Source organism: Halichoeres trimaculatus, unplaced genomic scaffold (genome assembly GCF_033239565.1).
Source record: "Halichoeres trimaculatus isolate MK-OKI-2021-1 unplaced genomic scaffold, fHalTri1.1 fHalTri1_scaffold_15, whole genome shotgun sequence".
Taxonomy (NCBI): domain Eukaryota; kingdom Metazoa; phylum Chordata; class Actinopteri; order Labriformes; family Labridae; genus Halichoeres; species Halichoeres trimaculatus.
Window position 1 is genome coordinate 6734433 of NW_027437193.1, and position 18193 is coordinate 6752625.

General features: G+C 38.6%; 1 protein-coding gene across 3 annotated transcripts; it reads right to left on the reverse strand.

The window, feature by feature from the left end:
• Positions 1-122: 122 nt before the first annotated feature.
• LOC141804476 (caytaxin-like) lies at positions 123-14804 on the reverse strand. 3 transcript variants are annotated; one of them, XM_074688920.1, is made up of 14 exons: positions 14436-14804; positions 13904-14102; positions 9421-9526; positions 8495-8547; positions 8190-8417; positions 6458-6616; positions 4907-5009; positions 4677-4808; positions 4462-4548; positions 4208-4306; positions 2691-2726; positions 2540-2587; positions 2134-2180; positions 123-650 (listed from the first exon to the last, which is right to left on the reverse strand). In XM_074688920.1, exons 3-13 carry the CDS (start codon positions 9495-9497, stop codon positions 2141-2143), a joined length of 1062 nt encoding a protein of 353 aa, XP_074545021.1. In that variant the 5' UTR covers positions 9498-9526; positions 13904-14102; positions 14436-14804; the 3' UTR covers positions 123-650; positions 2134-2140. The 3 variants fall into 3 exon arrangements, with proteins under 3 accessions (XP_074545021.1, XP_074545022.1, XP_074545023.1); XM_074688921.1 differs by having other exon boundaries at positions 14432-14804; XM_074688922.1 differs by lacking the exon at positions 14436-14804 and adding an exon at positions 14230-14378.
• Positions 14805-18193: the final 3389 nt, after the last annotated feature.

Sequence of the window (18193 nt, forward strand, 5' to 3'; positions counted from 1 at the left end):
ATGACAAACGCCTGGTGCAGTTCACTTGTTTATTTTTTTACAAACAGTAAATGGCACATTTTCATAAATAATACTTTCAGCATGTACGTAGACTCTCTCTTTAAATATATTTCTTGTTTAACAACGTTAGCTTTCCATCTTGTAAAAACAACTGCAAAACTGACAAAGACAGAAGGAGGTAAACAAGCATGCCACCCGCAGATTGAACTCTTTACACACATTTGCATCAGTAACATCTAATGAGGTCGAAGAAGAAGAACAGTATCATTGCACATTAACCAAACAACACCCATGCCATTCATATCAAAACCAAACGCACGCAAACACCTCTCAGAAATAAATATATACAAGTATTTACAGCTTAGAGCTGGAATGAACGGATGTCCTTAAATCGTCATGCTGTAGATGAAGCTCACCTTGACATGCAGGGAGCTGATACTGTTTTCATTTAGCTTTGTCTCGTTACGCTTTGGTTTAAGTTAACTTTAAGTAAGAAGCAGGTATGACGCTGACAGTACGCGTTAGAGAAATGATTGTCTTGCAGGTTATGGATCCATTGAGGACATTCAGTCCCGTGTGTGTGATGTTGGTGTAGGCTGGGTCCCGTTTTACTGAGCGAGTTCTCCCCATTGGTTCATCAGTGCAAAGCTCTGTAATAAAAATACAGAAGTTTGTCAATTCTTGGTTTTCCCAACAGTCTGAAAGTTTAAGTGCACAAAACTTGAGCTGAATACAACTCGACACGTATCAGGTTGGTCTATTTATTTTTCCCCTGCTTCCTGCTGTGACATTAAGTAATAGGTTGGTGCTGGTATCCATTCCTGGGCTGTCAAACAGACACCGGCTGATAGCTCTTTTGATATATAGATACTGATACTTGCACAGAACGGCACTGAACGAAGAGGAGGGCCTTCCAAAATAACTCCCCAACCTCGCCCACCCCAACACACACCCCCCCTGCTGCGGTAGGTATTTCCCTCGATTTCAGGACAGGCTGTGCAGCGCGGATCAATTTGCCAGACGTTAGTGGTATGGCCCATTAAAAATAGAATTGATTGGTTGTGTGCAGCGGGCTTAAAGAGATGAGCAGCTGTGCTTATGTAACACTTTGTGTGGAAGGAATACGATGTGTGAGGATCAGCTAACGTTACTTGGACTCACTTGAAGCGTGAATTTAAAGACACGAAACATGACTTGGCACCGGGGAAAACGAGCAGGGATGAAGGATTGACAGAAATCATATAGATTACATTTTGTGCTTCAGCTGAATGTTCCCAAAAAGTGAAAGATGATCATGTACCAGGCAGAGAAGACAGGATTTCTTTAGTTTTAAAACATTTTGTTTTATCAAAACAGAGGAAATGTTTAAATCATGTTTATAAATGGATAATTTGAGGATAACTGAGACTGTAGATAAGAAAGTTGTGTTATCTTTCTAAATTGTATCAAAATAAGCATCATGCTGTTTTAAGGATGACTTAAAACTAACTACTGAGTCAATTTAATCACTTGGTAAAAGTTAGTTGTGGTAATAAATCAGCCAAGAAGTAGGGTCTCACCCCCCTCTGAGTTCACAGAATCAGATTTCTTTTTCAACCACAAGAGTCGCCCCCTTCTGGCCATAAGTTATAACACAGGTTTCAAGCATGCATGTGTTGGCTTAACACTTGAAACCAGAAGCTTCTTTCTTTTCTGAGGATCAGTCTCAAAAGAGTTGCCATCAAACTTTTCATTTTTGTCCAATTTGAAGTCCAAGGTCATAAAATGTTGAAGCATCTCTGTTATAAGAAAGAAATGAAGTGTTTGGACGTCTTTGAACATCTTTTTGCAGGACGAACAGCAACATGAGTTTTCCTTTCACTCTTTCTGCTTGTGGTTTCACTTGACTCACACCAAGACTGTAAATTTGGATCTTCCTTCCCTTGACCCCGCGGACTTAAAGTCCATGACCCAAAACCCTGGGCAGGCCAGCGCCCAGCGTTTGGATGAATTTATGTCCCGTGTCTCTTTCTGCACACTTAAGCATGTGTATGAAGACAGAAGAGGACATTTCCCTGTATGTACCAGATTAACTGCAGCAGTATGACATTACAAACCAGGAGGGACGAGGTCAGGCAGTTGAGTCAATCTCACCTTAATGTCAGATGTCACGAACAACGTCTGCGATCATCGACTTTGGCCTGGAAATGACAGATTAAAGTTGAGACATACATAAATATTATTTAGCCTGGTCATGAAGTCCATATTAGGCGGTGCTTTCTGTTGCCAAAAGGTATCCACGTGTCTGCAAAAGCTGCACACACTGAATGTAAGAAAAGGCACCAACAGACGTGCATTTTAAACTTTAATGTTTTCTCAGTATGAACTGTTTAAATCAGATCATCTTTAGCTCTAAACAGCATATTTAAATAAGGCTAGTCTCTAACAGTTTAGGGATAAGTTGTGTTTGAACATCCTGTATCTTGATGCTGTTGTGGTGAAGCATTTCTTTTTTAACCAAAAATAGCAGTGGACTGTTCTTGTTACAAAATGAGGTCACCTTTCTTTGGGCAGTGTTGAGTTGGTCTGATTCTGCTCTTGCTCAAGTCTGTGAGTAAGAAAGAGATAAAGATAGCATGTTAAAAAAAACACCCAACAAGCACAACCTCTTACACCTGAATGTGAAATGGCATGGAAATTCTGCTGCCCACCTCTCTCTTTGTGCTTTTAGCTTCTCCTCATCGTACCTTAAAAATGAGAAAAATCACATCTCAAACGGTTGTTTCATTACATCAACGTATTTCTCTGAGGTGATAAAAGCAAAGTTTCCCATGGTATGAGAGTGAGATTATTTGACCTTTTTTTGCTTTGTGTAAGTATTTATTGTGGTGCTTTCCAAAGCATGTGGTTATGAGACTCAGCCAGCTAAAAATACAGAATTCCAGAGTTTGGCCACCTACACTTTGCTTTACAGCCTAAAAACCATCAGGAGATTCTTGTGTTTTAGAAAGTCTGGTCTGCTGAGTGTTGCAGAGGACTTGTCTGTCATGGTTTGAGAGAAGGTCTAGAGCAGGGGTCTGCAAATTTTACTTTCATTGGAGCCGTTTTTCCCCAGCTCACCTGGATTTAAGTCAATCAGGAGCCACAAATCGACTTTGTCTTTAATATAAAGACTATGCACTGTATGAAATTTTAAAAATAGTTGAACCCCAATAAATAAAAACCTTAACAAGAAGTTTCTTAATTAAAGAAACTGTACATGTGATGTTTAGTTTTTTTTATTATTAATAAATTTGCAAAAATTTAAAAGATGTTTTTAAACAATAAAAAAACTGCATAATAGACGTTTCAAAAAATTGCAAAAAAAAATTGCAAAAAATTTGCAAAAGTCCAAAAGATTGTCTAAATTAAAAAATGCAAAAAAATGACATTTTAAATTTTTTTGAAATGTTTCAAAGAAATTGGAAATTTTTTAAAAAATTAAAAAATTCAAAACTGATGAAATTTGGAAAAAATCGCAAAATTTACAAAAATTTGCAAAATCTATTTTATCTTCACAGTAAAGACTATGCACTGTATAAAATTCTATAAATAGTAAAATCCAGTGAATAATTATCTTAACAAGAAGTTTCTTGATTAAAGACTGTGTTGTCTTAGTTTTAAATTTTTAACAGATAAATAAAAAGATTGTTAAAATGAAAAAAACTTCAAAATGATGAAATCTCAAAAATTTGCAAAAGTTTCAAAAAATAAAATTTAATGGCAAAAAATTGACGTTAAAAAAAAACAAAAACAAAAAAAAAACCCAGCAAAAACTGACATTTAAAAAAAGTTGCTTACAATTTTTGAAAAATTGAGATAAAAAAATGCATATGAATACTTGAATTTAATTACATATTTTGATAATACTGCTTAACTTATCATTTCAAGTAGTTTGGTAATGTCTCGCCACATATTAAGCCCACATACTAAGCCGGCACGTTGGCAGTTAAATAAGGTTGAAGACCCTTGGTCTAGAGTCTAATAAATTAGTTCCGTTTTGGTTTGGAGACAATGATTTACCTCCAAGTTCATTTAGCAGTTATATAAGGAAATTCTTCAATAATTTTAACACAGTTTGTCTCAGGTATAACTACACCACTGAGCTTCAGGTGTTCTGTGATTACTGTCAGCATGCAGTGAGAGTTTGGTGTCTCAGCAGTGACACCTGGTGGCTGAGAGTACTTACTGCAACACACACTCTGGGATCTGCACATGCTCCATGGGGATTATCTCGCTGAGTTCACCAAGAGTGTGAACATAACGAATCTTATCCATGAACTTCACGCTGCAGGAAACATCGAGAATATTCAGATTATTAAGACTTGGACGCCTAGACTCCTCGGTTTACAGTCTTTCTCTTTGTTTGATTTATTTTACAGGAGAGATTTTCAACCAACAGAAACCTGAAATGGCAGACGGACACACTGAATGTATCCTCACCTGATGAAAGGTCTAGAGATGGCCAGGACGGTCCTGATGAACCATGTTGGGTGAGCGATGATGAGACACTTCAGATTCTTCCTCAGTCTGCAGAGGAAATCAGATCAGGAGGATTTGTGAGTCTCACCTCCTCGGCTGTTTAATGATTACTGTGACAAACCAGATTTACAGCGCTTTTATCACATTTGCACAAACTCTTCTGATATGTTTCTTACTTCCTGTCAATCATCTGGTAGCATCTCTTGAGCCAACTGATGCCCGGCATCTTCCTGCGAGGAGTAGCTCCGTTCAGGTAAATGATCATGTAATCCTCTGCCACCAGCAGCTCCAGGCTGCTCACGACGTACCTGAGAACAGGGACAGAACAAACACTCTCAGATACTCCATAAACGAGAAAAAAAGCAGTGCACATGAAAGGATCGTCAGAGACTGGGATAGATCTTACAGGAAGAGATTCTCCATGATGTACGTGTAGTCCTCACAGCTGCTGTCGGGGAGGTAGCAGGCTGCAAACACGATGATGGCGTTCAAACCTTCACCGTAATAACCTGACAGAGGAGAGAGAAACAGGTAGCGACATTAGCGAGGTCTGACAAGAGAGGCTGTTTCATCTTATATATTTATTATATATAGTCTAAACACTTGTTTCCTGTTTGTTTTTATTCATGAGTCTTGTCTTTTTAATTACTGCGTGCTCCCTCCATGCTTGTATTGTGAGTGGGTGGCTCAGGATGTCTACTTGTTAACATCATGAAAGATTCATTGTTTACTTGTAGATGTAAAGCAACATGAGTTCTGCTGGTGCGTGACAGAGCGGCATAAATGATTTATTGTTGTTTGTTTTCAGTGAGGTCAAATGTCTATTGATGGTGTGAACGCTGCCCCGGGACTAGATTTTATATTTTATTTTGTCTGTTTAGATCAAGAAATAAAAACTTAGCCTTCCTCAGGATAAAACTGAAAAACTTCAGAGCTTTCTTTAGCTTTAGGGCTAAGTTCTTTGACCTATGAACAGTTCCTTTAGATATGAAGCTGCTGAGAAAACTTCAAGTAAGAAAGGAGTCACAAGAAATTGAGGTTGAAAGTATCAAAGAAGTTTACAGACAATTTCAGTTGAAAATGCATTTTTAGACTTAGTATGAGCCACATTCACCTGACCAGCCCAGAAAAATGTCTTATTTAAAGTTATTTAAAGATTAAAATGAGGTCTGAATCGCTTGTAACATGTAAGAAAAAAAAATCTGCCAATGGAACAAGAGAAAAGTTACTTCTACTAAGACATTATTTTTGTTTCAAGCAAATTTTTCTTGTTCCATTGACAGATTCTTTTACTTGTAACAAGCAATTCAGATCTCATTTTTTTGTCTTTAAATAACTTAAGATAAGACATTTATCTAGACTGACCAGTTGAATGTGGCTCATATCAAGTAAAACAAGACACTTTTTACTTAAAATAAGACAAAACACTTGATAAGATTTTAGTCATTCTCAGTGCAAACATTATTTATAGAAAAATGTCCATTTATAATGATATACACTGTCTCGTGCCTTCTTGAAGGTCATTAAGGTCAGATAAAGCTGATTTAGAAATATATTTATCCAATCCTTCATGATTGTTTTAAATTATATTTTGTCCTATAGGCAATATTTTCTCACATACATACATTTCATAAAGGATGAACAAGTCACTAAAAAAGGATCCTCATCGACTCCAAACTCAACATACATTCATATCAACATCTCTCTGTCATAGTAAAGTTATTAGACTTCTTTATATCTTGATTATGGAAGAATTATTAGCACCTTTTTTAAAGCAGCTTTAGTGCAAGTATGATGTAGCTGATAAACAAAGAAGTGTTATTATTGTTATTATGCAACTACTTTCCACAGACACTCTCTTCATTGGACCTCAGGGAACATGTCCACAGCTTTTTTCCTGATACATTCAGGAAAAACAACCAACTAATCTAAAAAGAAATACACTGTTTTTACTCACCTCCATGTGTGACCACCCTCAGGTAGGGTCTGATGACCTGCATGTCGATCCGCTGCTCCTGGTCACCGATGATCACTGTCCGCCACAGACGACCAGACGAGTCTCTCTCCTCTTCACCTTCACCGGGAAGACGCTTGGCCGTGGCCACAGGAGTGTCGTCTGGATACAAGGTGACACAGGAAAGACATCGATCAGGACATTTAGAGAATTCTCTCACTTAAGCATCAGGTAGATAAGGGTAGGGGTGAGTATTGGCAAGAACCTAACGATACTTGGGTCACGATTGAGGGTGCACCGATCACAATTTTCTGGCTGATCACCGATCATTGATCTTTAAAAAGCCTGACCTGCCGATACAGATTTCTATTGTTTTAATTTTTCATAACTGACAGCATATACCTTCAATGTACCGATCTTTGAACTCTGAAACAATAAAGGAAATCGGCACCAATCGATCAATGTATGTCTAGTCACAATCGATATCAGGATATCAGGATATCACAATATTTTGGTATATTACAATTTTCTGCACAGTTAACTATCTGATTAAAAACAGCTTTTCTATTTTATTGTGTTTGAAATAAAGAAAGTCTGATGCACTTTTTCATACAAACACTTAACTTGAAAACATTAAGTGCACCAAGTTTGTCACTTAAACTACTGTGAAATTAAAACTAATGCTGCAAATAAAATATTGGATGAAAGCCGTGGTCAGTTGGTGAACTGATAAAAGTCACTAATATAGCACAAAACATAACTATGATAATTAGTTTATCAGTCTACTGCACTGTAAGAATGATACTTAAAGGATTTTAAACTAACTGACCCAAGAATAGAGAGAAAATATTGATGTTTACAGCATCAAAACCCACATAATTAAGGTTAGTAATAAAATATCTTGAATATATTTTGAGATTATATTCATAATGCAGATTAAGGGCAACAAACAGCGGGGTAGCTCTTTGGTGCCATCTACTGCAGTGGGGGTGCGGAACGCATATTGTACTTCCAACTCACAAAAAATACGAATTTTTATTTCAACAAAAATATTGATATTAAGAGTTGAAATATTGATATATTATTACAGGTCAAAGGATTATAATATATTTCTGTATCAATACTTTTTCACACCATATTAGGGTGGATAGAGATTGCTTGTAGTACATGCTGAATCAACTTTATCAGATTTCTGTTCAGTTAAACGTTGCTGATGTAATAGTGATGGTAAAAGGTTTAAATATACAACTTTAGATAGAAGACAACATTTTGAGTCACACTGCAACTGTAAGGCTTGAAATATTAATTTTAGGTCAGCCGTGGGACGTTAAGTCTTTCTTTGTTTTATTTCAGTCCACTCTTTTTAGCGTTGTTATCACACGAAATGGAAAAACAGAGCACTGGTGAAAATAAAACATGTCAAAAAATGAAGGAAAGACAGAATTTGAGGAATTAGGAAAGCTTCGATTGGACAGCCTTGACTTTGCAGCCGTTCAATGATAAAACAAAGTTTAGTCCTGTGTTTGATTTCTGCTGTATTCAACATTTGGCAGCAATATGTGACAGGGCAGCCAAATAGAAATAATATCACAAGGTCAAAGGCGAGACTCAAATCAAGAACACTTTAAGTAATGAGGGTAGCATAATTTGCTACGTCTTCTCTTTATCCCTTGACCTTCATCCAATCAGCTTCTTCATCCTCAAACTAACTTATTGTCATTTTCCTCTGTCTGACCTTCCCACTCCAGCTCATTTCCATTGTTGATGAACTCCAGTGAATCCGTCTCATCAGGAGTCTCGATATCATCCACGTTGATGTCCAGGTCGTCGGGTGTTTCCAGGAAGTCGTCAGAGAGCACGGAGCCCTCGCTCTGATCCAGGGAGAGGTTCATGTCGGGGGCGACCAGAGTGCGGCGCTTACGCTGGGCAATGGACTCGCCAACGTTCAGAGTGGTGGGAGGATCTGGAAAAGCATGGATCCAGGGTATAGAATTTCAATCAATCAATACAAATTCATTCTGTCTGATTTATTCCACTTACTGCTCCTGTTGTCGGTGAGGCCGCACGGAGCATCTCCGTCCTCGGGAAGCGGCCTGCACAGACAGACAACCACAAAAAAACACCATTATATTGTTTTCCTGCATCTATTTTAATCAATGTTTTGGGGTTTTATAATTGCTATATGAGTATTTATTTATGTGGGATGAAAAAATACAAAAATAAACCATGACTTTTTTTTCACTCCGCCTTTTGTCTTTGGAGTGTCTCTGTGTCTTTGGAAACAATACGTGTTGTTTGAAAAAGTCACACCAGTAATTACCCACTCCCCTCGACATTATAATGAGACAGCTGAACTGTGAGTCCTGAGACCAGAAGGCTAGATTATAGCACACACACACTTACACACACACTGTACACAAAAGGGGAAAGACATTAACAGAGACATGCATGCACAGACGAACACGCCCAAAAAACACCACAAGTACGGGCTAGTTGATGGCACTGTTGGGGTAATTGCTGTTATTATGTTGTCAGAACCTTTGTAGAGGTGAGTTAAAGACAGGACTAAAACATATTAAAGAGTGATTAAAGACAGGGGAGGGGAGAAAGAGAAGTAGGCTGTTGGGTTTTTTTTATGGGATCCAAAGAATCTAGAGCAACTTTTCTTTTTACTTTAGACATTGTTTGTTGGGTTTCCTGTGTCATTCACTGCGTATAAATGTGCAACTGAGGTATTTGATTATTTTCTCTCAAGAGAAGCTACTGATTTCATCCAGACTCATCACACAACACATTGACTACAACAAGGAAAGATCACACCTGCTGCCTTTCAGCTCTGTCCACACGTCTTACTTCCCATCACTGCTGAAGCTGTTTAACAAAGGCTGTCCACAGATCAGTCCAACACACGCCCACACACAGCTCTTTGTCACACACACACACGCACTGTATACACATCGGATTACCTGGGGAAGTCCTCATCCTGCCACTCGTCCTTCACCTCCATGCTGTCCATGCGTAAAGTCACATCTGCTGTACCCATCCTCAGCCTGGGAGGACGGGCTTCAGCTCCTTGTAGTCAACAAAAACATGAATCAAAGTAGAGAATGAGAATTTAAACCATGTTCACAGATACAAGAGTCTTAGCTGTCAAAGAAGAAAGCTCCTCCTCATTGAAGCAATCATCAAAATTTTGTAACAGGACTGGTATGATCGAACAAGTCTGTGTGATACGCTGAAGGTGTGGAGTTTGAAAGACGTGGGTGTTTTCAGAGCAGGGAGGGTCCAACAAAAGAAAACGTTAGTTGCATTGTGGGAAATGTAGGACTAAGTATCTTCACCTCTTGCTTAAAATATGTTCTCAATATCAATGTTTAATGCTTAATCATTGAAAAAGCAAATAAACAAACTGGGATCTCTTGCATCATTAAAACCAGCTTTTTCTCAATACACTCGCCCAATTTAGTTTTGTCCCATGGGATCAACTCTTTTATGACTGGGACACGTCTAAAACTTCAAACAACAACAGAAAAAAAACTCAAAACTAGTGCTGTCAGGCGATTACAAAAATAATCAAATTAATCACAGGATTTGTATTTAATTAATCTGATTAATCACATCTTAATCTCATATCTGCTGAAGGTCCCCAAATAAAGAATCTGAATTCTTGGACATTAGCAATTTGTAGTGCATGACTCATCAGATGAATACATGAAGAAGAGAAGTCCATATTTTTTTGCATGTTTTTCAGCAGGGGGAGGAGGAGTCTGACAGAGCTTGTCATTCAAAATCATGTTCGTTAACGACTGTGGGTGAGAGCGGTGTGCTCTTTGGACGAGAGCTCAGCATGGATATGAGGAGAAGATGTGAGACAACAGAGACATAACGAGATGCTGCAAGTCAGAAAAGTTTAGTCAACTCACAGGAACTGAGGATGTGTTGCAGTAGTTCAGAGAGTAAGACCGGCATGTTTGTAACAAAAGACGGAGGATGGAGCGCCCCAGATGAGATCAGAAAAAAGTATGTTGTGACTGTTTTTTTGGATCAAAAACAGGGTGAGACATACAAGAAGAGAGTCCACTCTTCCGAGGTAGTTTTGGTGTTTAAATTGTCATAGAAAACAACATTATTTGGGTCTTGAAAGATCGTTCAAGATGCTCTGAAAATGGCTGGCAGCCAATGAGTGAATAACGATAACTTTTATAATGCATTAATTTGCAGTGTAATTATCTCTGCCGAGGAGTTAATGTTTTTGGGAGAGTTTGTTTGTTTGTCTGTGAACAACATAACTCAAAAAGTAAAGTATGAATCTTGATGAAATTTTCAGGAAGTGTTCAAAATGGGATAAGGAAGAAGTGATTAAATTTGGAGGTGATCTGGATCACCGTCTGGATCCAGGATTATTTTAAAGGATTCTCTTTATCATTGTGAGATAGGGTCGTTTTCACCATATGTGTATATAACTCCACCATAAATGGTCGGATTGCTTTGAAAATCAATACAAGACAAGGTCACCATAATTTCTGACAGATGTAAAAGTACGATCCAGATCCTGGTAATATTCTGGATACTAAGATCTGGAATATGAGATATGCACCGCGCCATCATAATTACGATTACAACAAATTATCGTACAAACCTGCAACTAACACCAAATTGTAGCAGACAGTCTGCTGAAAGGGAGTATAACATTAAAGTAGGACTAAAGTGTTGGTGACAAACACAATATGCTTGGAGGAGGTCTGTGATCTCTGAGTGCTTTTCTGGTTTATTAATCTAATTAACTTGTTAAAGTGACAGCCCTACTCAAAACCAAAAAACACTTTGGTGCAGTGGCGTGCACAGACTTTTTAAAGAGCGGAGGTGAAGACAAGTGAAAAAAGAGTCACAAATAGTGTGTGTTATTGTCACCCAAATGGGCAGTTTATTGAGTTTTGCCAACCAGGAGGGCACTTTGGCCCACGTTTTGACTCCTGAGAAGCCACTTCAGCTTGCACGTTTTGGCTTCAGAGAAGAAACTTGAGCACGTGTTTTTCAACAATTGAGCCATGAGGGGGATGACCACCCTCTCTGCCCCCCTCTGTGCACACCACTGCCTCGGAGAACTAACATTTTCTTAAAGTTTACAAAATGAATTACTGTTAAAAGAATAAATGTAGCCTAATTCTATGGTTGCAAAATACCATGCAGGGCTGGGATGATTTGCTATTCTTGCAATTTGATTCTATTATGATTTCTGGGATGCCTGTTTGATTAAAATTGGGATTCTTTGATATTTACGACTTTAAATTTGCTTTTTTAAACACTACACCATAAAATGTACATCACATGAGCCAGAGAGAAACATTTCACCCTCTGCTGGAGAAAAGTGGTAACTTTTTTCCAATCCAGTTTATAAACAAAGACTAAAATGGAGATTTAAAAAACAAAACAAAACAATTTTTTGACAAAGAATCCCAATTTTCATATTGTCAAACAAAGAATCCTTATATGGTTTACCCATTTTTTCTAGTATTAACATTATGCTAATTGTTGTTAAGATAATGAGGGGGTCCCAAAATATGTTTGAGAACCCCTGCTTAGGGGGTTCTCAAATAGGAGCTGATTAATAAAAATCATAAGAAAAAAAGTTAATTAAAACGAAAAATCAGATTTCAAGGGCAAACTCAGAAAGCTCTAAAGAAAAATCCAGCCAACATCTGGCTTAACATGCACAAAATAAGTCAGCATCTTTAGACACTGGTGCTATTTTGCCAAAGGCAATGATTGTAACATGATGTCATAACAAATCAGAAATTTAGAAAGTTATGTCCCAGTGAGTTTCCCTGCCAAGCATCCTTGGGGAAAAGGACAAAAATAAAACATCAAATTGCTCATACTGTCCCTAAGGGCCATACAAACAAATCACACGTGCTGTGTGTGTCGACGGCAGATAACGCTCTGAACTCTCATTTTTTACATAATCACATTAGAAATGTTTCCATATGATGCTGGATGTCTCGGTTCATCTGTGACGTAAAGCTTTGCTGCGTCTCGTTGCGTCTCGTGTTCAGGTCGGTTGCGGTCTATCGGGGTCAGTCATGCAGAGACTGAACATCATGCGCCAGTCTTGTGTTAAAAATATGCCTGTTTTAGGGGAGGAGTTTGTATCCTACATCACTGTCCCAGGCAGAGTTCATGCTACAGCAGACGGTCCATTTGTCCACTGGGATGGCACTGATGTGGGACAGAGGAACATATAAGTGCTTATGGTGAGCTCAAAGTGTGCTAACAGGCACAGCCCTCAGGCGTCATGCTGCTCGTGCTCCGTGTTGTGATTGGATTGAAAACGATGGTTCAGTCTTTAACTGAATCATCCTGTGACAAAGCAGCAGTGTGTGATGTGTGATGTGGGCTTGATGGGGAACTCCAGAAATGTCACTTGAATAAAGATCCTCCAGACTTAAAAGACACGAGTCCCTTCTTCAGTTCTTTACTCTTCAAACGGTTTGATCATTTTCACATCTGAGCACGGTGAAGAAAGGGTTACACGCATGGGGTTAAAGAGGGAAAGTCACACGGAAACAGCAGATCAATGCGTGTGTTTTGCTCGTGCAGATGGCTCAGCTGCTCACACAGTGAACTGCTGATTGATGGACTCGAAGTAATGTTGCAGTTGCACGTGTTTGGTGGGGATTTGAGTCCAGATGGCAGAGCGGCCTTCATTTCCTAAACACTATCTTGTGAGCTTTTCACCAAAAACTGCCTCTAATCTGTGCCAAGGATTGGAGGCAAACCGTTAAAAATACACTCAAGTCAAGCACAATCTTTGTTCGGCTTATTTTGGTGAATACTTTTCATAGTTTTGAAGTCTCATGACCGTGAAGCAAATGTCTGCTTGAATAGATCATCATTGTGCTCTACCTTCTCTGCATGATGGGAGCATTTACATAGCTTGCAGCTTGAAGATAAGCATCAAAAAACCATAGATAATGAAAGGCAAGCTGGGAAATCAGTGTTGCTACGGCGTCCCTCAACTTGTTTAGCTATGGTTTAATAAAATATGGATCTATTTCACTTTAACAGAGTTTCATCTCTTTAAGATGGCACTAAAACATCTTAACATCATTAAATTAGGCTTCTTTTTTAAGCTAATCTGCCCTGTAAGAGCTGAATCTTTGTGGTAAGATCAGATTTGAATCACAGTGTCCAAACAATCTCTTATTTTCAATCATACTCCCATGGTGAAAGAGTGTTTGTGTGGGTTACTTATACAGAAGCTAAATTGAGAAAACATTTGGGCGTGTTTGGATGGAGACAAACTGTTCTCTTTTTTTATTTAACTCACAAAAGCAGACACTTCCTCTTGATAAAAATAAGCCTGATTCAGAACCTTCCCCTCAGAAAAGACACACCGTCTATCAAGCTAAAAGCAGATAAATCCTGGGTCATGTAAAGCAGTAAACTCACCCGCTTTAACAAGGAAGGCTTCCTCTTCACCGTATTAAAAGCGTTTCTGAAATTGCTCCTCTTTCTTTCCTCCTCCTCCTCCTTAAATCTGCCCGTCTCTCATCACTGTTTACATCTGCGGGTTTGACGCTCCAGCTCTGCTCAGGATCTGGTCTCGCCGTTTACTGACGCACTCGGTGGATGCTGACGGAGTATCCTCCTGTAGAGAGAAGCAGAGTCAGGAAAGTCAGGGTCAACACGCAGCAAACGCCGTCCTCCTCTCATCTTTCCTCCCTCCTCTGCCCGTCAGATCCCTCGCTGCTTTTTGGACAAAAGATAATCCTCACCCTGCGCTTTTAGCTCGTCTCATGATGATCACTCTCTTTCCCTTTTTTTTTTTTTCTACCATTTACTTCTGCTGAATCTCCCCCTCCTCCTCCTCCTCCAGTCTCCCGCCAACACTAATGCTCCCACCCCAGGCCATAATCCTGCTGTGATGATGTCACCCAAATGGGAATAGTGGTATGGAGGTTATGTAATCACACCTACCTACCTTCTCTTTCAGTTTCTGCGTCCAGATCAGCTGTTTTCCTCACGTTCAGTCCATTTAGCCTCCATGGTTTGAGACGTCTCTTTTTCTCCTGAAAAACACAAGCTGGGGAAGACGGACGTGTCTACTTCACCGCTGTTCCCTGGCAACAGCATCTTCCTCCCTCACACATACACACACAGCCTCTCTCTCTTGGTTTTTCTCACCATCTCTTCTAAGCTCTCTTTCTCTCCTGGTGAAACCCCTCCTCCATGTGAATTTCCCTCCTTTTCTCCTGCCGTGATGCAAACAGCCCCTCCCTCTTTCCTCACAGCTGCACTGAGCTCTGGGCGATGTCAGTGGCATCTCTCCGACATTGCACTCATCACCCGGTGGGGGCAGACACGGTTTCCTATTCTTCCCCCGTCATCTGCTGCCTGGAAGATAAATGCATTGTGGTGTGTTTAGAGTTTTCTATTAATAACCCTCCTTGGCATGGCATGGAAATACTGCAACGTGCCCAGACTTCTGACTAAAAGCATTTGTTTTTCAACAGATCTGGTGCAGTTGACTGATGCTGCTTTAACAGACAACAATCCAATCAGTAGAAAAAATGTAAAAACTTATTAAAATAAATGTACAAATCAAAAAGGTTAGGCCTCTTTTCTTTAAATTAAAAATAAGATGAATTTTGAATTTGTTGGGATGTTCAACTTCACATATCCCGTTTCATTTCTGTTAATAAAATGTTCCCCAGTGCTCTACTTGCGGAGCAAACACACTCCTACTTTAGCTTCAGACTCTCTACTCAATTCTTACTTTGATAAAGTGCAGTAAAATAAAATATTCATCACTTCTATATGTCCTGCTAAGCTCATGTGCAACTGGGTCACCAAGATATTTTTTTCTTGTTGTGCATTTTACTTTCCTGCCACTAGATGTCAGTAGAGTGTCGCTTTTGAAAAGCACCTCAAAAAAGAGAAGTTGTCTCTTTTTGTATTTTTCATATACAATTTTGGAGTTTAATATTGTATAAATGTTGAATTTTTTTTCTGGATTAAAAAAAAACCTTCACGTTCATTCAACCTGAAGCAAAGAGAAATGTAGCATAACAAATTCAACATTATTTTAAAATGTTTTACAGCATTTTTTGTTGTTTTCTAATTCTCAGGTCTAACAAGTTCTCAGTTATATTCAAAAGAAAAACTATTACGACCAAGTATCAAGGTTACAATAGTTTTGGATTTGTCACTATAGTTAAGTTTTAGTTAGTTTTGACATTTTTTTTCCATTACAGTTTAGTTTTGATTAGTTTTAGGGCATCCATTCTAGTTTTTATTTAGTTTTGATTTTTGCAACAAGGATTAGTTTAAGTTTAGTTTTAGTTCAGTTGTAGTTTTTCATACCTTATTTGCCAGGTGCAGGATTCAAAATGTTCAGAGTAAATATTTTATAATACTACATTTATCTATCGCTAAACATTTTTAAAAAAAAAAAAGGCTATAGCGGCCACATTGGAAGTGGCAGGGGCTTCGCATAAAGCTATAGGGAGCCTGTAAGTCACATGACCTGAGCTGTGCCTCTGATTGGGCGAGCTCACAATCTTGATATCCTCTAAATTGCAGAGTAAGAAAAAAATTAAACCCTGTACAGTGTGTGCTGATAGTGAAATTAGTGATTCAGACAGGAGATGTTTTTTGAACCAGCCTGTAAATAGATTAATTTCTGCTTTAAAAACGGCTTTTTTGGCTTGGTGTGTATGTGACTTCTGGTACTTCTGGAGCCAGTTTCAAGTGGACACTTGAGAAACAGCAGATTTTAGCACTTCAGCACTGTCTCATTTTCTTAGACAGAAGGTTACAGCTTGCAAGACAATTAAAATCTCCTAATGTCAAAAACGTACAAGAATGAACTCATAAATTCACATCTTTTTAGCACAAATTTTGTCCTTTAATCAGAAAATTGAAAATTTGACCCTAATCCTCAGTTATGATATGTTACAGCTTACAAAAGATTGTCATGTTGTTTTCAAACCCATAATGTGTTTCAGCTACAGTAAATGGACTGAGGATAATTTCACAGATGCTGGTACAGTGTGCACTAACAGAATCTAATCAAATTTATCAGCTGTGAAATGTCTTAAGGAGGCAGTCCAGCTGATTCCTACACAATCACCATGGAAACTTCGCAAGTCTTTGGGAGGCCTCCCTCACAATGCTCACAGATGCAACAATCAAAGTTTTTAGACACTGAGAAGAAACCCACATAACTCTATTATTAACAAGCAGAGACAGATGCTTAATGCAGAACAAGTGGGCATATACAAAAAATGACAGATTTCCGTGCTTCTTTATCAGAGAACATAAAGGATGACTACTCCCAGGCAGTGAATCACAAACAATTAAAGCGATGCTTACAGAGATGCAGACTATCAGAGACAGTTAATGATTCAACATCTCAGTATGTTCAGAGGCATTTTCCTTCCTGTAGTGAGTCACAAGCGCCATCCTGTGGTGAACAGAGGACAAGGCACTAAAAAACTAAATTAGAGTAAATAAGATCTCTTCTTTTAACTGCATCCCATCACCAAAGTCTTGTTTGCTGCATTGGTTAAGTGGAATTCTCATTAATTTAACAACACATTAGCTCATTGACCAGTGGATTGAAACTAGTAGCTTTGACTGCCTCTTGTAGGTTTTTAATTTATTCATGTTACAGACTGATTCTGAGTCAGTGGTTTCAAGTTTTAAAGACAATTTTAAGGATATGGCTTTCCATTAGTTAGGGTTAAGGACTATCATAAAATGTTAAAACTTCACTAGGTCAAGTTAAAGTGTAGTGTTTTCTGCAGATAGTTTTGCATTTCATCCCAAATGATAGATGTATTAAAAATGCCAAATGCTGCAGCTGACATGCTAACAATGAAAACATGGTATGCTAATGTTGAAATATGGCAGAGCTTAGTTTTGTAATTTAGCATTTAGACAAACACTTGACTGTTGATTCTAAAGAGACCATGAGGAGGTGTGTTTTAATTGGACTGTAGTAACACCTAATGGCCCGGAGTCGCATGAACACTGTCGTGAAGACGTCACTCTTATCAAGGCGTGTGATTGTTTTGGAAATAAATGGAGATCAGATATTCTTTTTAACACTTTACTTTGTCCAAGACAACTTTTTACCAGATACAACACAAAGAGGTAAGAGGTATCAACAGTTACGTCGAGGTAAGGTTTCAAATATGACAACAAGCAAACATACCAACGTTTAGTAGCTGGCTATATGTAGCACTACTCACATGTCTGTAAAGCATAACGTTAGCGAATCCTGGTTATGTCCTGCCAGTCATCTACCAAGCAGAGCTAACATAACCTCACTCTTCGTTTTAATGATAGATAAGTTTGAACAGACCACTGCAGAATAACTGCTGACTGTGGGTTGGAGTCAGCATTAGCACAAACAGTTTAGCCTCTGTGTTAGCCTCTCTCCTGTTTAGCTTTTTTCTGCTCTTCTGTCCTTTTTCTGTCTGACAGTTAGGCTCCAGTGTCCACCATCACTACAAAATTAATCACAGAAATTGTTTTCAGTAGAGGAAAAACATAGCTCTCTCTTCTCTCTACTAAACTTCATCAGCTGATGTGGTGTTGTCATAGAGATTTCGACATATTGTAAACCAATCCTGTCCTGCCTGATCCGAGAGGGAAGCTAAGAAGTAGAATTTAGGAATAACATACATTGCCACTGATAACATCATTTTAAAGTGTGGATTATGATCAGGCATA